The following is a 24,652-nucleotide window of genomic DNA, read 5'->3' on the forward strand; positions in this document are numbered from 1 at the left end:
GGAAAACACGACTGTCTGGGCTGCAAGACTGTTTTGAATTTGTCAACAGTATGAGGCAGTTATGTCACTTACATTACACTAGCTGGCCTTGATCCATCAACATGACTCTGGTATAACTAGATGCACTTGATTGAACATGACGGAACGTTGCACTCCTGCGCAATCCAAGGCAATACTACTACAGTGTTGACGCAAAACCAACCAGACCCTTGTAGATCTCCCAAATGCCTGCGGCTCAAGACTACCCCCACCAGAGCGAAGATCTCATAGTCCGGCACAATAATAGATGATATATGGTCAAGCCCACAAAAATACCAAGGAATCTCTACTTGAATGCCTTATTTCGTGTTTGTGTAACGTATGCAGCAGCTCTTTATACTGAGGCCTGCAACAAACCCAGACAAGTCGCTCTCCTATTGACGGCCTCAAGTTTAAAAGAGGCCAATGTATACATAGGATGGCTCTCAATGGCAATATGGGATCCATTGAGGATGGAAAGTAATTCTACTGGGAATAAAAGACAGAAGAGTGTAGTAACAAGGGTTCGAGCGACAATAAAGAGGGCAGAGACGGGCGCTTCAAGGTGAGGTGAGAAGAGCAGTAATCATTGCCCAGTCGATGGGCCGTCTTATTTAGATAAGCCCATCTGTATGATTGTAGTCGTCTAGATCAAATGCAACCGACCACTTGGATCGATCATCTTATTCAAACGAAGCCGCATTGTCTGATCGCGATCGCTTGCATTAATCGAGGCCCAAGATTGGCTATAGTCGGCCAGTTGGAACAGGGCTATTCACTTAAACAAAGTCGCCTTTTTCGACTACGGCCAACTAGACTAGTTAGACTCTATTAGCTTGACCAGGGTCATGCTTCGCATGTAACCATATTGAGAATTCACATATGCCGATATTAGAGCGAGCTACTGAGTGGTAAGTAGTGAGCAGAGAATGGAAAACACAGGAGAAAGCAAGGTATATCAACGTATGAATTGAGCTGTACGAAACAGGTATCTAAGTATGTACCCAAGTTCTTTCCTTTCTCTTGGTATCCTTTCCTTTCCAATTCCAAACAAAACTAGACTCGACTTTGCATATAAGCCATGCCTTTTCTCCGATTTCCAACGCCATATTAAACAATGCTTGCTTGACCTGGCATATAACCATGCTGTTTCTTTCCTTTCCAACGCCCAATTGAAAAAAATGCTTGCTTGTCCTTGCAGGTAACCGTACCATTTCATTCCCATAACGCCCAATTAAACAATGCTTGCTTGTCCTTTCGTAGAACCATATTTCCCTCTCTCATTTCCAACGCCCTGCACCATGCATTTCAATTCAGTGTTTCCAAAGGTCAAAATCTCCATTGAGTCCTCCATTCAGCAACATTCCGGCGATTCGTAGTCTCTGAAGAGGCATCTCTTCCACGTCGTAGCTTGCAACTGGCTCCAACTCCAAAGCCATGCAAATTCCATTGGTGATCACATGTACACCACAGTCGTAGCCGTTGGTTTGTTGGGGTGATTTCACCACCATCACCTCCCATTGCTGAGCAGAATATAAATCTCCCAGGTAGTCTGATATCCACGCCAGCGCCATATCAGGGTGAGATGAGCGCTTGTTGAATGAATCCAAGTGCATGACCTTTCTTTTCTTGGGCTGAAGCACCAAGAGCGTCCAGTGATAGTCTTTGCAGATGGGAATTAGGACTGTGTCCATAAGTAAAAAGTTTTTAGGAGTGACGCCCATCCGGCGAAGGATAGACTGCGTCTGGCGGCCATGTGCCTTTTCGACTCGAGGCCAGAAAAATGAGTTCATGACAAGGCATTTGCGGCCTTGCTGTTTATAGTCGGTGATTCCAGCAACCAGGTTGATTTCCTTTTCAAGTCCGCCCAGTGCCCCGTTGACAATTTCGTCGTTGAGCCAGGTCTTAGCCGCAACTACTGTGGCGAAGTCGTGTCTTCGAAGGGGGGTTCCTTGGCAGGTTGTGGCCAGCACTTCGGTGTCTGGTGCGAAAATCGTGTTGCTGGCCTTCTGGATCCATTCATCGCTGAGAGGGGCCACGACAGGTTGTTGGGGTCCGTTGGCAGTCCTTTCTTGAAGCTTTCGAAGCTTCGCTTGCTGAACGTCGCGTGCTCTTAGCGCTTCGGCTTCTTTTCGCAACGCTTGAAGCTCAATCTCTGATTCTTCGCTGATTTTAAGTGAAGAAAGTGAAGGTAAGGACATTAGTTCATCGATCTTATTTGAAGAATTATTCAAAGTCTTCTCAGAGGATATATTTATCCCCCGAGCACGACCTGGGAGTCCTGTAAGGGAGCAAAACGACGGGTTGAAAGAGTATGATGAATCCAATGAAGTGGGTTGAAATTCAAATGATTTTTCGACATTGCTTTCATCTGCAATGTCCATCCAGACATCCGGTTCATTTTCAGTAGTCACTTCGGGAGTGACTTCGGTAGTGACTTCAGGAAAGCTTCCAGGACAGGTGTCATCGATAACTGAACCGGTGGTGTGTGGAACTGGAAATAGGACCTTGAGTCGCTCCCGATATTCAGCTGATGCCACATAGCTTGGTACAGTTCGCCTATGGATAATGGCGCCCAAGTCTAAGACGATGCGATTCATGAAATCCGCAGGTACTTCGATGCTGTCAAATCCACAGGTGGTCAAAACGTTTGAAAGAATTTCAGGCAGACCAGGAAAAGAAAAGAAGTCTCGGATTCTGTTCATCATTTCCAGATCTTGTGGCGAGGGTTTTTCATCCATGAATGACGGCACAGTTGGCCACTGCTCGCGAAGGTCCATGATGCGGTCGATACAGTACACCTTGTCGAGGAACACAATGCAGCGAATGCAAAACTCTTCGAAAGCGACATTCAAAGGAAAAAGTAGGCCATGGTTGTACAGCTCGAGCTTCTTGGGATCAACTAATAAATGCATTCGAATGGGGTAGAGACAGTTGTCAACGAAAGCCGGTTGGGTAGAAGTCATGGAAGATTTCCAGACGAACTCGAGTAGGGCGGCAAATTCGGTGTACTGTTGAATGAGATCGGCAAAGGCTTGTTTGTCGAGCCAGTGCATTTGTTGACCATTGTCGGAAATAGACAGTCTGGAAGCTGAATTATCGACAACAGATCGAGAGTTGTCGGAAGTGGAGTGAAAAGTATTGGAAATAGAACGAGAATCATCGGAAGTAGAACGAGATGTATCGTTTATAGAGCGAGAAATTCTGGTAATAGAACGAGATGTATCGTTCACAGAGCGAGAAGTGTCGGTAACCGAACGAGAATTGCTGGAAGCAGAGCGAGAAGTGTCGGTGATGGAGCGAGAAGTGTTGGTGACAGAACGAGAACTACCGGAAGCAGAGCGAGTCGTGAGGAAACGACGCTTATCGAGTTTGGTAAGCGGCTCATGTCTGCGGCGTTTGTTCGAAACGGAAATGCTTTCATCAGAAGCTTGAGCTTCGTAGCTGAACAGGGTGCTATACTGGTTGTAGACTGAACAAAAGTAAGTAACGTCGAATATCACAGTCGCGATTCCACAAAGTAGATTACTTACCAAATCGGCCCAAGCCAGTGATAGTGGCAAAGGCGATGAGGAGCGCCATCGCAAAGACGAGAAAGAGCTCGCAAGAAAATGCCTTTACCTTAAACAAAAAAAAAATGTCAGTAAGAATAGCTATGAGGCCAAGCTGTGTATGGCGTACAAGCTTCATGTAGTCGTTAAGGTCTTGAATAGGAAAAGGCTCCCGAGGTTGTTTGGCCTTGGCGGCCAGAGGCTTCTTGATAACGAACTTGACGACCGGATTATTCTCCGGGTCAGTCGCACGGTAAAGAAATCTTCGTGGCGCCATTGTGTTAGATCAAAGAAAAGAGGCAGGCGATATGAACAGGCAAAGATGGGTTCAAAGGAAGGAGGCATTCTTACCAGAGGAGAGCTGCGTATTTATAAAGCGCGGTCGTTCTGTCGTCAAGCGACTGATAGAGTTCGGTGTAAGGTTGCGAGAAAAGGTTGCGAGAAAAGGTTGAGCTTATAAAGGGCCGAGCTTCGATAAAGGGCCGAGCTTCGAAGCCGCGTTGATGGAAGGCGCTGAGTCGTCGCCAGCTGGAAGCCCATAGTAGGCGCTAAAGGTGCTGAAGGTGTTGAAGGCGCTGAGATACAGGTGAGAGGTTGAAATAAATACCCGGCAGAGTCTCGGGTAATCACCACTAAACTCGAGGCGCGCAGGGCACGGCTTGTGATTGGCCAACCTTAAATTGATTTACATTTCCCCACTTACGCAATGATATCAACGCGGCAAAATGGAGTACAGGATCCCTCCACATTATGCGCGCGTCATCTGGATTTACGCGCCTTTTATTCTATTTTCCGGGTCCGTCTTGCGGTAGAGGAATCTACGAGCGTGTGCCATTTTGAAAAGCGTGTAATGATGTATATGAAGGAAGGAGACATTTTTACCAGAGAAGCAGTAGAAGCAATAGAGGCAGTAGAGGCAGTAGAGGCAGAAGCAGAAATATCACCATTGACACTATTAAAGAAAACAGCCATCTAGCATTACTATGAAGCTACCTGCAGTATAAAATCACCATTGCCATCAGCTCCTCGACTCCTTGTGGTACAAAAATCTGCGTGTGTGAGCTATGACGAATTTGACTATCGGATTGTTTTCCGGGCCACTCTTTCTGTAGAGGAATCTTCGTGGTGCCATTGTATTAGATCAGAAAAAAAAAAAAAAGCAGGCGATACGAATGGGCAACGATGAATTCAAAGGAAGGAGGCATTCTTGCCAGAGGGGGGCTGCGCGGTAGAGCCGGTAGAGCCGGTAGAGACATTTTTCCGAAGTGTGTTGCGAGTAACCCAGGGAGAGAATGAAAATGGTTTGAATGAAAATGAGGAACTTGGAGAAGATTGGTGAAATTCGAAGCTTTTTCTCTTCGTTCTCGGAGTTTACGAAGCTTCTCTTGATGAATATCCCGCGCTCTCAGAGCCTATTCTTCTTTTTCAGATTTCGGAGCTCGATTTCTGATCCTGTACCGATTGATCTTAAGTGAAGAGAGTGATGGCAAGGACATGAGTTCTTCGATCTTATCCAAAGTGTTTGTCTTCCCAGAAGAGATTTTTTTTCCAGATGGTCGTGAAGGAAGGCCAGATACGGAATACAGTGATGGCTCAAACGAATATGAAGAATCCAATGAGTAGGCTGAAACTCCAGTGAATTTTCCGAGCACCTTTCATCTGCAATTTTCAGCCCTTGAAGCCATGAAGCCGGCTTGTGATTAACACAATGACTTCCAGAGAGAGAGTGAAAACGCCAGACGGCCGAAGCTTTCTCTGTCCTTTCATTCAGCTTTCGAAGCTTCCTCTGGTTGAATATCCTGTGCCCTCAAGGCTTCTGCTTCTTTTCGTAATTCTCAAAGTCCAATTTCGGATTGCTCGCTTATTTTCAGAGGACTGAGTGATGGCATTGCCAGTAGATCATCGATCATTGAGGATAATTCACCCATGGTCCGTTCAAATGAATTTTGTGATTCTGGAGCGCTTGTTGATAATGTAGAGAGAGAATATATGGAGGGCTCTAAGGAAAAAGATGAGTTGAGCAATGTTGGCCGAAATTCAAGTGCAGGATTGCTTTCGTGTATAGCTTCCATCCAGGGTGAGTAGGAGCATAAGGGCAAAAGAAAAAGCATGCTGGCATATTTAAGAGACTGAGTAAACTCCCCCCAAAACAAGTAAACAAAAACAATCGCTTAAAGCTACTAATGGGCCCAACTCTATATGGATATATTGTGGCTGTTCCTTCCCATCTGAACCTGGCTCAATAATGTAGACCCAGTGGCTACTACCCAGTAGAAGATGTAAATCTAGCGAGGAAATGTAAAGCTAACTGGAAGGTGTAGAGCTACCTAGATGATGTTGATGGATTGATAATGCTGCTATGGATGTGTGGTAAACGGCAAGATATTACAGTGCTCCATGGACATTGGGTAACATATGTCATCGTGATTAGACTGGGTAACTCCATTCAAACACAACACGATAACAACCTCAAGCAAACTACTCAGACTAAGACCACCACTCATATCTCTATTATAACGCACAACGCAGCACTGTCAATCTGCTAATTAAATAGACTTCTACCAGTGTGCGTAAGGCAATCCCACAATCCCCCTCTGCGCTCTCAGTTACGTTCATGTCCAATACCCAATTTCCCCAAATCTGTAGTCACGTATTTGTTACCACCGATGTACCTATCTCTCAAAAAAGTATATACCTCGTCGCGCTATTACACGTCGCGTCGCAAGACGCATGAAGCACTGCTGTCCTCGGTGGCATACACGGAGACACCATGGAAGCTTATACGCCCCCCTACCTGTGAGAGTTTACAGATACTTTGTAATACCTCGCAACTACACCAAAGTGTAATTTTCCAAGCAGAAATAACTTTGCAAAATTGCCATCAAAGTTCCGAGGCAACATCGATACGGACCTTTTCCATCGCTAATCTTCGGGGGCGAAATAGCTTCTACTACCCTTTATCTCGTGAAGCTAAATCTTAACCTTAAATTGTTATCTGGGAACGAACTTCTACGTCTCCTTCATTTGCATCACTGTTATCCCACTACTGCGTTTGTCTAGGCTAATGGCTGAAACAAAAGTAATCATGTTCAGTCATCCGTAAAATTTGGTAATATTCAGCAACCGATAGTGAAAAGTAATTAGCAGGTAGAAAGTACAGAAATGCTTTAATAAACAAGATATGAAAAAAATCCTCTAAACCACAGAGATAAAAGTTGTAATATCATAAAAGTAGAATGCCCCAATGCCTTCCCCTCCCCTTTTCTATTGCACCCCAATGATATCAAGTCTACAGCTGAGCAGTGTTTCCAAACTTCTTGGTACAAAATGCTGAAAAGTATGCGTTCAAAGCGTCAATGGTGCCGGAGCCCTCGACTAGAGAAGCCACAAGGCCGATATAGCCATCTGGTCGGACAACAACAACACCGCCCTTTTCTTCATTGAAGCCCATCTTGGCGTGAGCTGGAGCCACTGAATCAAGTACGCGACGGTCCCATCTGTCATCAGCGTAGATGTGATCGCGGTAACGAGCCAATACGCTGGGTACATCACGGGTGATTTCAATACGGTGTCTCTTAGCCGCAAAGATGGTGCACAGCGTGAAAAACTGGCTGTGTGGGTTGTGCTTCTCGTGGTGTGAAACCTCGTCAATGTCTGGCCGGGTGTATGCTGTGTAAAATGACTTGGCGCTGGTCAGGTTGTCCGCAAAGTCTCGGAGCGCAGCACGGTTCTTCACTGGGTCACCAGCAAAGAGGAAGATGCGGAACGAGCCATTGAGGGGTACTTCTTGCTCAAGGTGTACCACGTTAGCGTCGACAACCCTCGTCACATCCGCATTCACCAATAGGCGTCCAGATTTCAGCGTTGTACCGCTGGGCTGAACGACATGTGACTGGGCCGGGTGGCCTGGAGACCAATTCAGTGTATTGGCCTGATATGCGACTCCGTAGCCGCTAGTGAATTCGCAGGACTCCTTGAATGTCTTGATAAAGTCGTTGTCACCTTCCATGTCGATGGTTTCTGAGGCTGCCTGAACTTCGGAAGCCGCAGGCGGGCGCTGGGAGAAGAGTGCCGCATAGCGGTTGTCAAAGTCCAATAGTGATTCTGCTACTGCTTTTCGCTCAGACTCATAGGTCTTGAGGATATCTCGCTTTGCGAATCCGCTCTCAACAGCGTGGATCTTCCAAGCAAGATTCAGCGCATCCAAAAAGGCTGTGTTCATGCCCTGACCGGCTTTTGGCTAAATTCACACAATGAGCGCCAGGAAACCACAGATAAAGATTGATGAGAGGGATGGTCACTTACACTATGGGTATGGCAGGCATCACCACCAATGAAAACTCGCTGATCCAAAGTATAGTTTTCTGAAATTCCTTGGCCAATAGGATAAACGGAATACCACTCTACACGCTCCCATTCGATATTGTAGGGATACAGAATCTTCTTAGCCGAGGCTTGGACTTCAGCTTCAGTTGCCGATTTCCTTGGGTTCCAGTCGGCATCGGTGGAAGATGCGATCTGGATGTAGAGGCGAACCATGTTGTCCTCACGAGGGATAACCATGATGGAGCCATGCTGGCTTCGAATGGTGCATTTCATCTGCAGAAAGATTAGTACTGGCACTGACAAGAGGAGCCCCGCGAGATATGAGAACCGACCTTGATATCCGGGAAATCAGTCTTGACCACTCCGTCCATGACACCCCAGACATGGGCGATGGGGTCCTTGTGATGGAAGCCAATGTTTAATTGCTGTCTGACGAATGACCTCGCACCCTCGCCACCGAAAAGGTATTTCGCGTGCACGGTCTGCTTTTCTGTGCCATCGACATGCTCCAGTTCAACCTGAACAGGATATTCCGCCGTCTCGGGGTTTTTTGATTGAAAGCCAGTGATTGTCCAAGGTCGCTGGATGCTGGTACCGTTCTTCTCAAGATCATTGATGAACACCCTCTCAATATGGCCCTGGTGCAACAGCGTGGTGAAGGGATAACGGGCGTCGATGAAGTTGGGGCAGCTAGCCCAGGTACCTGTCCTGCCGATACCCTTGCTCGACTCTGCGTCCCAGAAAGCGACTTCGTAAACACGGGCAGGCTTGTGAGCCATGATGTCAGACTTCAATCCCATATTCCGCAGGAGATCGAGAGATCGAGGCTGGATGCCATCGGCTCGACCCGTCGCCGTCGGCTCTGGTCTGTTATCAATATGCTTAATACGGTAGCCCCATCGCGAGAGACATGTAGACAACATCAATCCAACAGGTCCCGCTCCCACAATCACTGCCACGAACAAACGAGTTAGTATTGATTCTGATTCGGGTTCTGAGATGCTGATAGAGGCCTAGTCGGGAACGTACCGATATCATAGGTGTCAGAGACATCCTGGCGCACAACGGCGGGAGACATGGCTCTCCTCTGTACAAGGGAACAAGAGAGATGGAGGTGGAGATTTGGATAGATGGATGGATGGATGGATGGATGGATCGGTCGAGAGTCAATAGAGATAAAGTTGAGAATAATAATACAGCTGTATACGACCAACCAGTCCAGATGAGAGCCGATACAGACCAAGGCGTAAGCTGAGATGCTACAAGAGTCAGATGGAGAGATGAATGACACGCAACGGCGCCAGATGGAGTGGAGAGGCAAGCACAAGATATATAGATATCAAAGAGTATATTCAGCCCAGCGGCAAGTGCCGATGACGCGAGAAAAGAGGAACAGCGTTCCCTACATGATGGCCCATCCGGAAATTGAGACCGGAAGCCAAAGGCATTTTGCGCAGTCGAAGCCGTGAGGGGGCCCCGAGAGGCTCCTCTTGAATCAAGGGAGAAGAGGGTGGAAGCGGCACTAAAATCACGGCAAAGGATTCGGGAGTAGAGCGGAGAAGCGCTGGAGAGACGTGACGGGTACGTACCCCCGACAGCAAGAGCCGCCAATCGTAGCCGCAAACTCTTGCCCGTCTGGTATTAGTCGAGTTGAGTGAACGTATTTATTTACAGGCAGCATTTATTGCAGGGCCAACTCTAATGTTGAATGGCCAATCACGGGCTGGTGTATCATAATCATCCATCGTCATCTCCGAGCCGGCGGCGGGCTTTCCCAGATTCTGGCGATTCAACACAGATGGATCCATTTTGCCGTCGTATCTAGTTGTTTCCTCCTAATCGACGGAGTGCAGTTATTTCAAATAAATGAACAAATAAATAAAAGATCCCGTGATGCTACTGCTTAGCACACAGACTTCATGTCGAGTTGTACGTATTGGGCATTATCCCTCCACTCCCATTTGCCGCAACCGGCAGCAGAGGATTGGCCAAGCTGAGTGTGGGGTTTAGCGGCAAGAAAATCGCTTCATGGTCCGTCGCCGGGAAGACATCTCGGTAGGTGGGAGGTGGGTCTGTCCAGATACGCATACGCAGCCCTTGAATGCTGGGGACGCTGACCAGACAGGCACTACTGGCCGGAGATGGCACTATGCTATGCTGATAGTGGTACCAGCCATGCGGGGGATTTTGTTTTTTCTGGCTGCCATTACTTTTAGTCGCCTGCACGCTGATATCAAACCCCGAATTGGGGGCATGCTAAAATATCGACGCAACACCACTGGCCTTTCTCCGAAGCTGTTGCTCATATATCGACTGAGAAATGGCTGTATATAGTACAGATGCTGCCTCGCCAGTATTTGCCCAACGCGGAATATTGCTGATGTGAGATACCCTTGCATGCATTTGGCTTCACCAGCAGTTCGGACGCTATTCGCTATTCTTGGCTTATTCGCTATTCTTGGCTTCATCGCCGACAACATTTACCTCCTAGGCATGTAATAGCGGTATTAAGCATTCTGCCGCATCGGGGCTCTCAGCGGAGACAGAGCCTTTTCCAAATCAAAAGATATCAATTCGCTGAGCTTCCGAATCGATTGCCGCTTGTACTTGGAGACGGTGGGGCAAACCCCGGCTATAAGACCTACTCCGGCTGTGCTTCGTGCCTGGGGGAAGAGGGATCTATGGAACGGCTTGGAGATACGGCGAGGGAAAGAGAGATTTAAATTAAGACAAAATGGAGCATCCTGTCCTGTCATGGAATACCCTACAAGAACCACGACTCGCCACGGTGGAGAGGCCCATCCGGGGCCCCGGCTTTCCGACAAACATGACTGCGGTTGGCCTGAAAGGGAGATGCCGTATATCCCGTAGTACGCAACCGATTCCATATCTCTCGGCTCAAAGTTATAGCTCGGGGCAACTAGAAGATGCCCCTAAATAGCGATCTGTTGGTTATTAAACGCATCTGTTTGATAGGTTGGGAACAATGAGTAAATTACGTAGCCTACTATAGCACTTGACTTGGGAGGGGCCAAGATAATGAGAAAAAAAGAAAAGCTCCTAATACAGGGAATCGTAGGTTAGCCAACAGGAAGTAGCGGCACCTGGGAATAGCACAAGGCAAACTAAAACAGCCTTAGGATTTTTCCTCTTCCGTAGTGTCCCCTTCGGGACCACTGGTAACTCTTTTCATGATCCACTCATGAGCCTCTTCAGCGTGCTCTCTCATCATGTGGTTTAGTCCAAACATCTTGCTGCGCACCACGGTTCCGAATCGCCTCTTATTGACTTTTCTGGTCAAATCCGGATCGGACCAGCAGGCATGGTCTCCCGCCACATAGACCCGTGAATTTTCCTTGTACCAAGAGGAGAGTTCGTTATCCGTGTCAGATTTGACGGGCCGTAGATTTCCAGTCACAAAGTTGACAATGCCCGCAATCTTTTCTTTACAGTCTAGGGATAGTTTAGTCCCAAGCTCAATGGATACGGCTTTTCGAAATTAAGAATGTGACATTGCTTCACTTACCTCTGTTTATCAAAAGAACCTTAACTCCAAGATATGCATTGCCGACGCCGAGTAGGATGATTTCGTCAGTTTCATAGAGCTGAAGAAAGTTATCCCAGAGATAGCAAACCAGTGACAAGATTTGCTCTTGGATCTCTTTCTCGTTAAATTCCGGAATATATGAATCAATATCCTATACCAAGATTAGACAATGGAAAAAATGAGAATATCTGGGCCGAAAATGCATACCTCTTCATGTGTAACATATGCTGGGATGTTGATATCCATAACTCCGAAATTCTGAGCGACGGCCCAGTCGATGTATTCCATAACCCCGTCGACCTACGCAACCAGTTAGTCAATGTTTTTACTACCCTATATGAAACATGATGTGGTGCGTTACTGACCACCCATGAATTATGGGCATCCACTGTAGTGTCTACCACATCTAGCTGCGCTAACAATTGAGGTCTGTGTACGAGTTTAGTTGAAATATCCAATGACAAGGAAAAATGCGTTTAAACTTACGGATCATGTATGATGACAATAATCTTTTGAGCGCTGTGTAGATTTGGCGTTACTAGAACTTGGTTTTCAAACGATTTTGAGATCAACTCTCGCTGTATATAGAGTGGTATCATGCCATGCTTGGACTGCATGACCTGGCGCTGTGCATTTCTGATGACGTCGTGAAGCCTATTAGCATTAAGCGACTGAACATCAGGCACATCGACGATTCCGGACCGCATGCATTCCCAATAAGGGGCGTGGTATGCTTGAACTTTGGCTAATGTCCTGGCGGCCTCCTTGTTAATCTTGGGGAGGGCCAGTTTTGGCGGAGGTTCTCCCATCAAAGTCCTCGCAACTGCCACTGCAGAACTTGAAATTGCCTGCAGGTTATAGCCGCCTTCTAAACAGACAGCAACCTTGCCATCAGCAAGTGACATGAGCATATGTGTCATGTGGGCGTAGCAAGCAGGTGTAACAAAGCAGCCGCCCAGCTCATCTCCATCCGCAGCATCAAATCCAGCTGAGATGACTACCAGGTCTGGGTTGAACTCCTTTGCTATGGGCATCACGATCTTTTGGAACGCCGCCATGTATTCGCCATCTCCCATGCCTTGGTCATGCCAGCCGATGTTGATATTCTTGCCCAGTCCCGGACCTGTGCCGCAGTGCTCTATACTGCCGTCAGGCGTCATGGGATTTGGTGGTTTGCCAGGATAAAACATGCCATTCTGGTAAACGTGGATTGATATGTAGAGAACATTAGGATCTTGGTAGAAAATGTTTTGGGTGCCATTCCCGTGATGGACATCCCAATCCAGGATGAGGACTTTGCGACATTCGTCGGGATAATCTTGCTGACACACCCTGATCGCCACGGGAACGTTATTAAAGAAACAGAAACCCATGGGCTGATCAAACTCAGCATGGTGCCCAGGGGGTCGGATAACAGCAAAAGCATTTTTGACTTGTTCAGTAACGACACTTTTGCAGGTATCGATAGCACCGCCAACAGAGAGTAAGGCAGCAGGATAGGACATACTGCCTACATATAGAGACTCGCGGCCTTGGTCGAACCGCCTGGTCAATTCACGAAGCTCAGCCGTACTGATCGTGTCGAGGCTCTCCACCCAGGCCAAGTGCTCTGGAGAATGAGCGAGGCAGATCTCTTCTCGTGTAGCTGGTCGAGCGGGGATCCTCCACATGTACTTTGTCGGACAATCCTTCATGATTCTGGGCAGCTCTGATTCTGGTCCCGTATAAACAAGTCCCATTTTCTTGAAAGCTTTAAATATTTCATGAATACGGCGTGGATCCTCTGGATGATGCGTGTTGGGACTAAAGTCTGCATTCATATGAAGCTTCATTCGATCATCGTAACAGCAGCCTGTGGGGAGCAGACCACGCCGCACACGCAGCAGAGCAATAGTGTCCTCTATGACGCTCGGTTCACTCTCTTCATTATATGCGCTTTCCGACACTGTGTCATCGTTGTCCCCTCGGAGTCCTCCACTATGGCCGTTGGTATTAGCCATATCACTATCTCCCATGACCTGGTCCTCAGACTCCATGGTGTTGATTCCTGCCATGACGCATCCAAATAGCAGATCTTGAGTTTATCGTAATTGGTGATAGGGTGAACGAGAACGTCCCCCGGGTCCGAGGCCGCCCTTCCAACTTTTGATACTCTGGCAGCAAAATTTCACCTCAGCAGACTGAAGATAGCGTGTGAGCCTGATTCAGTATCAGCACAGCTCATGTTATGAACCAGATGAGGCCATTATGTGGCGTTCATGAATAGATAACGGAAGAAGAAGAAAAGCAGGTGTAACGCCCACGCTATAGCTGATCATACACAGACGCGCAGGGATAACGGCGAGGGAATACCGCAGGATGCGAGGTAGCAGCACCATGAGGAATCTCCAAGATGCAACGAGATGGCAGCAGTGCGAGAAGCGATTTGAGAATGAACGCAAAGTGAATACAGCTCCAGCCGTCAACTCACCTTACCCTAGGAGCCTCTGCCTCTCAACTGAGCGGCTCCCTTGTCAGAGCTGAGCAGCAGGAAATCGCACAGGTGGCGTTTGATCTGAAAGAAGGGTTACAAAAAGGACTTGTTTTGAATGCTAGTCGCTATGAGCTTCTTCGGATGCCTTTGTATAGTCCTCGAAAGCTGGTTTAGGACATCAATCGTAAATAGGCGCGGGACAGGCGCTGGAGATCCTTTGAGATGCGCTGGTTCATAGTGAGATGATGCTGGTTTGAGGATAAGCCCTGCTGCGGCCACTAAGAGATTGTTGCGCCGGCTAGCGTGGCTGGTGCGCGACAGCAGCTACCGGTCTAATATCAGTGCAAGCAGCGTAAAGCCGGCATATGAAGCTTTCCCTTTGTTTTTAATTTCCGCGTGACTAACATTACTTTGTTTTCTGACGCTCTTATCTTTTCTATACCTTTTTCCCCTTTGAATTAAAAGAGAAACAGCTGATTGTGTCGTAAGCTTGTGATTTTGGCGCTTGCATGATGAGCCAGCCAATCTCTGCGCGATACAAAGAGCAAGCAGTAAGTGCATCATATAAGCGGGCATCGAGATGGGATGGCATGACATAATGAGTGTATATATTTGAAGCTTCATAATATTGTAAATGATATCTTGAGCTGACAATGATGGCTGCTCACATACTTACTCTTATCTGGGCTGGTCCTAGCCTCTATGACACTGCCAGCCCATGTCAGGCGACCGTTCCTTTCCTTCCAGATGAGATCCATAGCTGCAATGCATTAATGTGTTAAGAATTAAATATCTAAAATTATCGACCTGGCACGGAAGCAATTTGGTACATGTTCATATCTGGGCCTGTTTGTGAAAAAACATTACGAGACAAAAGGCTACCGTGCCATATAATCAATCCATTTTGTGCGCCGCCTGTGTATATACAAGTCCAAATCCTAAGTGCAGTCCACGTACAAGACATGCCGCTATGAAATCGAATCTCCTCCGCCACCATTTCTGAGCTGTGTCTTCGATTACGCAAACAGCGCCGACTTATCCAGCTCATCCTTGGCCCGTCGGCTCCCGTTGGATCGCAGACCCAAGTCACTCTTCTTAGACAAACGTCCGACTGTCTGTTCTGTCCTTGCGTTGTGTCGTGCGGCCTTTGCTCTCCGGATATCGGCTCTGACTTGGTTAGGAGAGACGAATTCTCTGTTCTCGTAAATGATTGGTCCACCAAATGAGCCTTCCTGGATCACAAGGGGAGTGAGGACAAATCTAGGTCCAATTTCGACAAGATTGATATCCGTGTTCTTGGATTTGCCGGCCGCGGCTTGCTCAGAGATGTCCTCCTCGTCATCACCCTTAACCTTGCTCTGCTCAACTTCGGAGATTTGATAGTTTCGAATCCAAATTTTTCCATCTGCAACGGTGAAGCCCATGACATGATCAATGAAAGGCTTGGACTTTCGCGCGCCCTGAGGAACGCCAAACGTGTGAAGGAATAGCTCTTTGATGACACGAAGGTGTGGCTGTGTCTCGAAAGCGGCGTCAAACGAAAGGATCGGCCGTGAACCCTTTAAGCAGTTGCCAGTGAAGTGCAGCTCCTCCATCGTATGCACTGGATGAATATCGTCAGTACAGGAACCACATATGGCCAAACTAAACCAATTACGATGTACTTACGGTTCTGGAGGTGGAATTTGACAGTCGGACCGTTGGGAACTTTGCTCAACCACACGTACAAATCCTTGCCCTTCCTCGCCTCGAAGAAAAGAACGTTGTTGCAGTTGTAGAGCTCAGCCAGCTCATTGAGCTCACCCAGTCTGGACTTGGAGTCGAATTTGGCATCCTTTCGGCTGTGAGGGAGCAGTGAAGCAATATCGTTCAAGAGATGGCGGTGTCTGTTAAAATAGAGTCAGAAACAATGGTGGCAATGCAGTCAATCGATCGCTGCATAACTTACCTGTAGGTGACACCTCGGCTGGACAAGATCAGCACTCTCTGCTTGTTTTTCTTGACGCCATTGCTTGATGATTCGGGCTTCTCGTTGCCGCTTTTCGACAACGACTTGTAAACGGACGCCATTTTTGCAGAGTATAGGTAATTGTTCGAGTGGTATGAACTGGACGTCGAAAACAGTTGGCGACTGCTAGAAATTTTAGAGAAGCGCGAGTCCGATAAGCCATCAATTTCCTTATCAGAAAATTCATGAATGTGGGTCCTCAGATAAAGTCCAGGCACAGCTTAGCGTCGCTGGAACACAAAGTACGTACCTTCTAGTAGTGGGGGTCTTGCCCAAGCCGTGGACGACTGCCGCAGAAATGACTTGGCCTTTAATATCATCGGGCTGTTTTGCTTCTCAAATCTTGGACTTCGGTAATGCAGATCGATAGTGTATTTTCTTTAGATATTCATTAGGAAGAGTTCATGAAACCATCATTTTCCGGCATCGAAAAAAACGAATCAGTTCATTAAGAATTCATGTAGCTACGTAAGAAGAGATTCCGTAGCAGTCATCGGATAGATCAGCCCAGAAAACCCATCGCGACAAACAGAAACAACAGAAAGTCAAAAGTGTCTGCGCCCTTCTAATTTGAGAAAAAAAGGAAGCATCAGGCCTCCCCCTCATTTCCTCGACACAGCGTCGAAGTCTTTCGGTATGCGATGTACATTTTCGAAACATGCGACTACAATATTCCCATTTCTCCTCATGTAGTTGGCATCATCATAAGTAATTTAGCAGCACTTGCCACCCTTGGCAGCCTCGTCGTCGGCAGCCTTGCTGAGTGAGATATTAGTGCCAGCACCGATGGTGGCTTGGGCACCATCGCCGCTGTCGAGCGCCTTGCTAGATACGATCCGGTAGATTTCTGGAGAGAGTTTGTTAGTTCTAAAATCATAAATTTCGTGCGGGAAACATTTATCGCACCCGTGAGAATGTTCTGGAAAGCAAGCTCAACGTTGCTGGCATCGAGAGCGGATGTCTCGATGAAAGACAAATGGTTCTCGCCTAATGGAAATTGGTTAGCTAATGCCCCTCCAACGACGTCAGACCGTAAGACGAACTAGCAAAGGCCTTGGCCTCATCTGTAGGAACAGCTCTCAGGTGTCTCAAATCGCTCTTGTTTCCGACCAGCATGATGACAATGTTTGCATCGGCGTGATCTCGCAGCTCCTTTAGCCATCTCGTAACGTTCTCGTATGTCTGGTGCTTGCTGATATCGTAGACAAGGAGGGCGCCGACCGCACCTCGGTAGTATGCGGAAGTGATGGCACGGTAACGCTCCTGACCGGCTGTATCCCAAATTTGCGCCTTGATGGTTTTGGAGTCAACCTGAATTGATCTAGTAGCAAACTCGACACCGATAGTCGACTTGGAGTCGAGGTTGAATTCGTTTCGAGTGAATCGGCTGAGAAGATTGGACTTTCCGACTCCAGAGTCTCCAATCAAGACAACTAGCAGCAAGACAAATCGTTAGCATGAATGCCGTCTTCGGGTACGCTGGCGCTGTAGACCGTCGGTCCGTGGTTCAAGGGAGAGCCATACCTTTGAAGAGGAACTAGTGGGGGTTGAAACATTGCTGTTAGCGTTCCGCCAGGTGCCATTTCATTAATTCAAGAAAAGAGAACATACATCATACTCGTCGTTGGCCATGGTAGCAGCAGGGTCGTCGGGCGCGTTGCTGGAGGCTGGTGGTATATGCTGCAGAATGAAGCTGTGACGATGGGAATGTGTCCAGGTTGTGGATGTGGAGGGGAAGAAGTGGCTGCGCGGCTCTGACGATTGGCTTAGGTCGCTAAGTCACCTGGATTTGAGCTCAGGAGGCGCGAACTGCAAGGCAGCGAGGAATGCGGCCTAGTAGGTGGCATGTGGCATGACGGAGACTTCGCAGCGACAGCAAATTTCTTTGTGCGGCGCATGAATTAGCAAGTCCCCTTTAGGTACCCAATTTGGCCCCCCTTTGCCTTGTGAATGCTAGACGTTAGCACTGAGGGTACTCGGTAGCGCCTTTGTTGCTACACTACACCACAGATAATGCCCTTTAGGTACAAACTAAGGAGCCCACCGTTAGGAGTGCCATATGGAGACTCCGGACCCCATATTCAAGACACAAACACATTCTCCCCCTTTTCTCTCCTGAGCGGGAGAGGTGCTAAAGAGGTGCATAAGATTACTACGGGGGCAGATATAGCTATCTAGCAGCCTAACTAGGCAGCGCCAGAGCTGGTGCTATACCCTGCCGCAGGTCCCATGCGGCCACAAACTTCAAAATGTTTGGTAAAAGCTTGTCTGCCTACCTACCTAGGGAGCTAGCAGTATAGTAGTGGTAAAAGACACGCTGTGGGGTTGAGCCACAAGATCCGCCCCGTAGAGCTTGTTTTAGCTGTGGTCTGCGCGCTGCTTGTCTCATACGCTTTGCTTCGCTTGGCTTGTTTGATCTGTTGTGAGCGAGCAGGCCATTGAGATGAAAACTAAAACTGCTATATAGCTAGAATATTGGCATCAATTGCGATGTAGAGCATATTCTCGGCTGTGACACCTGTCTTCAGCTGTAATCACGTGAATGTAAATGGGCCTTGGTTGGAGGTAGTTCGAGGCCAGCTGAACGGCTGCAGCTGCAGCCTGCTTAAACATGGTCTTCCCACAGCATTATCCTCAGAATGGCGCCCAAATCATTGGAAGAAGACCTTGACGACAACATTTCAATCACTTCTACGGACGATGGGGACCTCCAAGAAGACTGCTTTGTCACCAAGATCCTGGCTGAGAGAGAAGTAAATGGAGAACATGTCTGTCTGATCGAATGGCAAGATCTCTCTTTGGCAGAAGCAACATGGGAGCCCAGAGAAAATTTAAGCGATGCACTCTTGGCCGAATGGGAGCAAACTAAGGCAGATCAAGCAAAAGGACTGGTGCCAAGGTTCAAAATCCAAGAATGGAAAAAGGCTAGCATCCAACACTACGAGTCTCGGCTTGCCCGACACTGTCTTCGTAACGTTGTGCGAGAAAGACGTGGTTTACCGCAGACTACATGGACAAGAACGTTGGATCATTTTCTAAAAGATCTTGCCGAGTTTGCAAATGAAGAAGACGACGGAAATGATCAGGCCGAAACAAATACCACAACGCAAAGCCTGCCTCAAAGTCTTGCTTGTGATAATGCATCTATTCCTACGAATCAATTGGAGAACAGAGTTTCGGAGCCTTTGGCGCAAATTACGATTCGCTTATCTGAAAGGGTTTCTCAGGAAAAACGCATTGAGAAATCTGACGAAGGAGGAGAAGGAGAGAAAGGAGCAGGAGGAGTCCTGAGCCCAGTGGAGAAGTTGGCTCTCAATCACCCCAGCGATGCAAGATCGATTTCAGAGGATGTCGAAATCCCAATGCAAAAATCTGGCAAAGATCTTATTCAACCTTCGAAAATTTCCTATGAGTTACCTAAAAGACCCTCTATTCCAAGCCGGGCGCCTGCAGGAGGATTGGCAAAGCCAGCAAGATACGCAAATGTTTTCGCTGGCGGCCGTACTCACAAAGGGAGAGGAACTTTGAGCGAAGCAGCGTCAAACCCAGAACTGAATCCCAAATTTTTGAATTACCACCTTATGAGGAAGATAGAGCTGCAACGTCGAGATAAAGAAGGACTAAACCCTCCAGCTCATCGACCATCTGCACTTATCTCTCTTGATCATAATAATCCTCAAGCTACGATAGGGGAGCAACAAACAGCCAAGAAAGCCACAGATAATGCTTCAATCAGCAAAAGGTTCAATAGCGAAAGCACCAGCCCCAAGAAAAATGGGGTTGTTCGGTGGGAAGACGAGGCGATGGATATAGATCCAACTGATAGTCTTTTTGTATCTGAAAATTTGCCTCTAATACCTCAAGATACTTTAAATCAAGACGCTGAAGAACCTGGAGCTGATAAAGAGCAGTCGAACGATCCGACGACAATAAGCAAAACGGTACAAGTGGGCCCTGACAGGCAAAATACAGTTACTCTCTCCTTCGAAGGGGTGCCTCCTAGGGCGAGCTCCTCTTGGGCGACGCAATTTTGTTCTGATGACCGTCTCATCTTCACACATACCTGTACTGCCGAGGATTTTTCGTATCAGATAAGTAAAGGAGCTGACTTACCAAGGGCACAACTATGCAAAGGTACCGCTTTGTCATTTACCGAGAATAGCTATCTCAGTAATTTGGCCGATAATCTAAGACTTGCGAATCTTGGGTTACTGTGCTCCAACGAAAGCTATTATGTGATTTTGTTTCCCAGTAGTCAAGCAACGCAAGATTCCGAGAAAATAACTCTGGAGTATACTATATTCGAACCGTTCAGTTCTCTAAGATCATCGATGCTAGCTCCCGCCCCACGACTGAGGATGTTAAACAAGGATGTCAGGAGCTCAGCATTGTATCCAAGGCCCTTGGATCATGTTTTCGGGGAGAAATATGAGCACCTACTGCCCTCTGACGCGAGAAATTCTGAAAAGCACAACTTTTTCCTGGCTTTTCCTCCCCGTGCTGAACAAGAGGCTGCTATGTTATCCTGGTGGCTGAGGATTTATCATAATAACAGCGATATTCGAACCAGTTTCAGCGCTGGCCATTGGTCTAGCTTTTCAAAACTGCCTCATGGGACTATCATTATTCACGAAGACGCACTCTGGTTTATACGGCTATTTCCCAAGCTTAATGTTCTGTTGCATGGGCGTAGAGCAAGCTTTAGCTTTTGGATGTTTGGTCGTTCTCTGGCTCCAGTTCCTTCATTTGACTCTGATAATTTGCCAGTCTCCCCCCTAGGTGATATTCATCTTCAGCGTGTATTCGACCCCGGAGCCGCCTATTTAATCACACCAAGCTTCCTTGTCTCTGAGCCGGAGCAAGCATATACCTTTTTGAAATGGTTCTGGAATATTCACGTCAAAAAGATCGACATGAGCCGACCTAGCAAGTTGGTTCTATGCGCAAAAGTGGACGAATGGATGCACAACCTAAACTACGAGAAGATGCTGCTGAGGCGCACGTTACCACATACAGCTTCACAGGAGGAACTAAAAGCTGCTGGTGTATCCGATAAAGCATTTGAATGCCGAAACAAGTCTTTCAAACTTCTGCAACAGCTTGTTTTTGATGCCGTCTATGAAAGAACCAACTGTATTGTGGTTGCTCCTGAATCGATTGATGGCAACGACGAACAGAGTTTGGTTAACTGGTTTGGATACTGGTCTATTCTAAACATAGACCAATTCCGCAGATATGCAGTTGTAGGTTCCGGTTGGCAGACTAAAGTACGCCTCTCAAGGATTCTAAGAACGCCAAATTACTCAAAGTCTACTATAACCGATCCAGACGGAGTAGAGTCAGATCTTGCAAACTGCCCTGATCCTGCTTTAGACACGCCTCTTTTGACGCAACGACCGAATAGAGATGACGAGAGCTCTCAACTAGCTTTTGAATTGGCCGAAATAACAAAGTCTCAAAAAGGTGAATGGTGTCCCGTGAGGCTGTTCTGGTTTCCAGTAGGGTACTCTACGTCGGATGTTTCATTTCGACTTGGGGATATCAACCCAAAATATTATAATAACTATGATCAGTGGTTCAATTATTTCTGGAATTACTTTCGGACCCTCAGCCAGGTCAAGCAACGCCGCAATTCATATGCCGGGCTGTTCTACACTCTTGATGAACGCCAAGCATTGTTGCATAGAGTACACAATGCCAAACGCTCGCCGTGGATCGTTGTATTTCGGGCTATGAGCCCGCATATACGGCCATGGGAACTTTCTGAGGTATTTATCTGGGACATGCGTTATTCAGAGATGATCAGCGAGGGTAAAAGCCTTTGCTACTCAGATCTCTTTGAACCTCAGCAGCAGTTGATAGAGTACATACGCGCAAAAACAAAAGATATACTCCCTCTGGAAAAAGTGTGGGTTGGTTCTTTTGGGGCTGGGGTTGGTAGTGCTCTGGATGTCACAATGAGATGGCTTGATGGCTTGCTATGGAACGTTAGAGACCGGATACCTGCGCCAGCTAAGGAAGTTCCTCTTAGAGGCTGGAGCTTGGTCACTCCTGAGAAGCTATCGGAGAATCAGAAGAGCGATGGAATGACTATGAATGGTGATATCATGAAGGTAAACTTGCCGCTTCAAGACGACACATTGTCAACTCCAAAAATCATTTTCCACCCACCCAGAGGAAACAATCAAAAGCCGTATACAAAATGCAGAAACCAATTATACCAACAGGCACGAGAAGCAGATCCCAAGTTAGAAGGGACGAACTTTGAGTATGTTTTTAGGCCGACTATGGATTGGTACAATGGCCAGTGTGAAGAAGGACGGGGGTTTGAACATATCAAAGTCGTGCCGTGGCAAGACATTTTTCAGATGTACAAAATTGACGAGTTTTTGCACAAAAAGGGTTGAGGAATTGTGTCGTCTGGCATGATCTCAAGCATAAAGCGATTTGTACTTTGTCCCTTTTTTTCTTCTGTGTATCTCTTTCTAATTCTTCTTCTAATTTTTTTTGTTCTTTATTTATTTCTTTCTTTCTATCGTGTTGTCTCATTTCCTTCTTTCTATTTGTTTATATGCTCCATAACTAATGTATTTGAAGTGAGCGCAATGAGGCATGGGAGAGAGCAATGAAGGCGTACGGAAATGCATTCAGCGTTGGCAGCATTGATGTTGATAAAAATGTAATTATAGCTATAGGAAATATCATTATCAAACTACCCCATATCATATCTTTACATGCTCTTATCAAGTAAATGCTCTATATAACAAATCACAGCTAATGTAGTAAAAAAATATTCCCCCGAATATGTATTATACTGCCTCACCTAGCAGAGGTGGGGAACGTCCGCGCGCTCAAGAGAACTCCCTTTATTCTCCTAATATTATCCCTAACTTTTCGAATTTCGTCTTCATCGGCCTTCTTCTTCTTCTTGTTTGTATCATAAGCGCCGAACATCTCGGCATGATGGCTGTACGTCATGGTGTCCAGCTCATCGCGGAAAGTATCTATGAAAGCCTTGACATTCTCAGAGTCGGTGCTCTGCTTTTTGTAGTCGTTGGTGAGCCCCGTGAGAGACTTGGCCAGCTTCGAAAGACGGTCTGCCTGAAGCTTTGATTGGGTCTCTTCTTTGCCCTTTGATGAAGAGGTGAGAGGGGAGGATGTCTGCGTGCCAATGTCCCGGTGGAACATTTCGGATGGGTCGTCGACGTCGTCGGCCTCTGAAGTGGCATTGGCTCCAGTCTTGTTATATGACGGGACAACTGAGACGGTGCTTTCAAGCTGCGTGAGAATAGTGTCCAGCTTCTTCGAGGTAGTCTCATGTAGGTCAATTCGCGCGTTTGTCTGGTTCTCGATCATCGGCTCAACGGCGAATTTACTCGCGCCATATAGCAGCGTGGAAAGACCACCAAAGGCATAGAGGGTATTAAGGATCCCGTTGGTGGTGACCAAGGGGGGGTCGTTCTGGGGCTTGGTGAGGAACTCGGGATATGTCACTACAGGAGGTCGGTCGCTTCCTGCAAGAATAGACGTCGGGGGCGCGGGAGCGGCCGGTGGTGTGGGAGCAAATGACTTTTCTAGAACCGATAGTGCTTTCTGGTTGGACTCCTGCGTCTTGATGTTAGGCTAGTGGTGATGGATACGGTCTCGGGGCGACTTCAGGTAGGTATGCATTCTACTTACGTCTGTTGGAGCTGATTCTTCCGTCGCTGATGGCTCTCCTTCAGGCTCGCTCAGGAGAAACTGGATATCTTCATCTCCAACACCCTTTGATTTCAAAAAGTCAATCTTGACCTCTCGCGGAGCAGTCTTGACTGCATCATCTTCCAGGAATCGCCTCGCGACCTCCAGCTTATCTGACTGGGCATCTTCGGCTTGTGACTGTGGCGCATCAGTTGCTGGTTCATCGGTAGGTAGGTTGAGCTGCCACTTGGGCACGCTGTCGGTTGACGGTTTCCCCTCTGAGTCGTCCATTGTGAATGTATCTTGTCAGAAATTCACATGGTCTTCAACTGAAGCGAAGGCGCATCAACAACAATTACACCCCGGATAACCAAGGAGCCGCCGGTTGGCCGGGTAAGATCCGGCTGGAGCAGGCCTCGGCACATGCTAGACGCGGCGCGCAGTGATAGGTGATAGAGGCGCGGCTTAGTAACCGGTTAGTGTAGAGGACTTGCAGGGACTATGTAGCATCAAATGCATTCTACCATCCAGTAGTATTGGATAGGTATGTAACTGGTATTAGTTGAGTTGGCCATGCAAGGTTATTTAGTGATGCTATGATATAACAGAAGTGATTCTTGAGCGTCTATGGTAATCACTGTATTCGCACGAAACAGCGATTCGCGACAATACCATGGCTGACAAAGCTGGCCAGTCCCGCATTGCCCAGAAGGACGGGGATGTTGGAGTATTCGCAAATTTATATGGGGTTGAATGCAGTCGACAGAAGCAACTCTAGTTAGCACCCAGATGGAGTATCGATATGCTGCTTGATAAATGATGGGCCATGATTATAAAAAATTATCACTGCTCCTTATGAGCCATTGTTATCTAGTAATACTCGGTAGTAATACCTCAATACAAGTATTGACGTGTAGAGGCTGAGAAAAGTCACAAAAGTGGGCCCAAGGGGCGAGCAAACTTCAATGTTCTGAGCCATCAGCGGCCTTCAGCACCATAAATTCACTGAGATTTGCGATGCAGCCGTTGAGTAAGTAAGGCTGATAGCT

At 47.3% G+C, this 24,652-nt stretch overlaps 7 protein-coding genes across 7 annotated transcripts; 1 reads left to right on the top strand and 6 right to left on the bottom strand.

Annotated features, from left to right (window-relative positions):
* Positions 1 to 972: 972 nt before the first annotated feature.
* On the bottom strand, positions 973 to 4,127 carry GGI43DRAFT_417786 (uncharacterized protein). The gene is made up of 4 exons (XM_083207465.1): positions 3,921 to 4,127; positions 3,700 to 3,832; positions 3,552 to 3,639; positions 973 to 3,490 (listed from the first exon to the last, which is right to left on the bottom strand). The coding sequence occupies exons 2-4, from the start codon at positions 3,706 to 3,708 to the stop codon at positions 1,332 to 1,334; spliced, it is 2,256 nt and encodes a 751-aa protein (XP_083055665.1). The 5' UTR covers positions 3,709 to 3,832; positions 3,921 to 4,127; the 3' UTR covers positions 973 to 1,331.
* A 2,455-nt stretch (positions 4,128 to 6,582) lies between these two features.
* On the bottom strand, positions 6,583 to 9,047 carry GGI43DRAFT_417790 (FAD binding domain-containing protein). Its single transcript, XM_083207466.1, has 4 exons — positions 8,925 to 9,047; positions 8,228 to 8,847; positions 7,875 to 8,168; positions 6,583 to 7,809 (listed from the first exon to the last, which is right to left on the bottom strand). Exons 1-4 carry the CDS (start codon positions 8,971 to 8,973, stop codon positions 6,859 to 6,861), a joined length of 1,914 nt encoding a protein of 637 aa, XP_083055666.1. The 5' UTR covers positions 8,974 to 9,047; the 3' UTR covers positions 6,583 to 6,858.
* Positions 9,048 to 10,907: 1,860 nt separating this feature from the next.
* On the bottom strand, positions 10,908 to 13,616 carry GGI43DRAFT_268890 (histone deacetylase HDA1). The gene is made up of 5 exons (XM_083201060.1): positions 11,929 to 13,616; positions 11,808 to 11,871; positions 11,650 to 11,742; positions 11,422 to 11,593; positions 10,908 to 11,348 (listed from the first exon to the last, which is right to left on the bottom strand). Exons 1-5 carry the CDS (start codon positions 13,494 to 13,496, stop codon positions 11,032 to 11,034), a joined length of 2,214 nt encoding a protein of 737 aa, XP_083055667.1. The 5' UTR covers positions 13,497 to 13,616; the 3' UTR covers positions 10,908 to 11,031.
* Positions 13,617 to 14,931: 1,315 nt separating this feature from the next.
* GGI43DRAFT_388422 (ribosome biogenesis protein BRX1) lies at positions 14,932 to 15,985 on the bottom strand (the record flags this gene model as incomplete). The annotated part of the gene is made up of 3 exons (XM_083204068.1): positions 14,932 to 15,518; positions 15,584 to 15,801; positions 15,864 to 15,985. 3 exons carry the CDS (start codon positions 15,983 to 15,985, stop codon positions 14,932 to 14,934), a joined length of 927 nt encoding a protein of 308 aa, XP_083055668.1.
* A 651-nt stretch (positions 15,986 to 16,636) lies between these two features.
* GGI43DRAFT_388423 (ras family-domain-containing protein) lies at positions 16,637 to 17,555 on the bottom strand (the record flags this gene model as incomplete). Its single annotated transcript, XM_083204069.1, has 5 exons — positions 16,637 to 16,770; positions 16,830 to 16,910; positions 16,967 to 17,356; positions 17,448 to 17,460; positions 17,535 to 17,555. The coding sequence occupies 5 exons, from the start codon at positions 17,553 to 17,555 to the stop codon at positions 16,637 to 16,639; spliced, it is 639 nt and encodes a 212-aa protein (XP_083055669.1).
* A 481-nt stretch (positions 17,556 to 18,036) lies between these two features.
* Positions 18,037 to 22,639, top strand: GGI43DRAFT_417797 (uncharacterized protein). The gene has a single exon (XM_083207467.1). The coding sequence runs from the start codon at positions 18,563 to 18,565 to the stop codon at positions 22,328 to 22,330; it is 3,768 nt and encodes a 1,255-aa protein (XP_083055670.1). The 5' UTR covers positions 18,037 to 18,562; the 3' UTR covers positions 22,331 to 22,639.
* A 103-nt stretch (positions 22,640 to 22,742) lies between these two features.
* GGI43DRAFT_426156 (peroxisomal membrane anchor protein conserved region-domain-containing protein) lies at positions 22,743 to 23,894 on the bottom strand (the record flags this gene model as incomplete). Its single annotated transcript, XM_083208601.1, has 2 exons — positions 22,743 to 23,546; positions 23,604 to 23,894. 2 exons carry the CDS (start codon positions 23,892 to 23,894, stop codon positions 22,743 to 22,745), a joined length of 1,095 nt encoding a protein of 364 aa, XP_083055671.1.
* Positions 23,895 to 24,652: the final 758 nt, after the last annotated feature.

This window comes from Trichoderma evansii, assembly GCF_050947405.1.
Source record: "Trichoderma evansii strain SZMC 28006 chromosome Unknown GGI43scaffold_32, whole genome shotgun sequence".
Lineage (NCBI taxonomy): Eukaryota > Fungi > Ascomycota > Sordariomycetes > Hypocreales > Hypocreaceae > Trichoderma > Trichoderma evansii.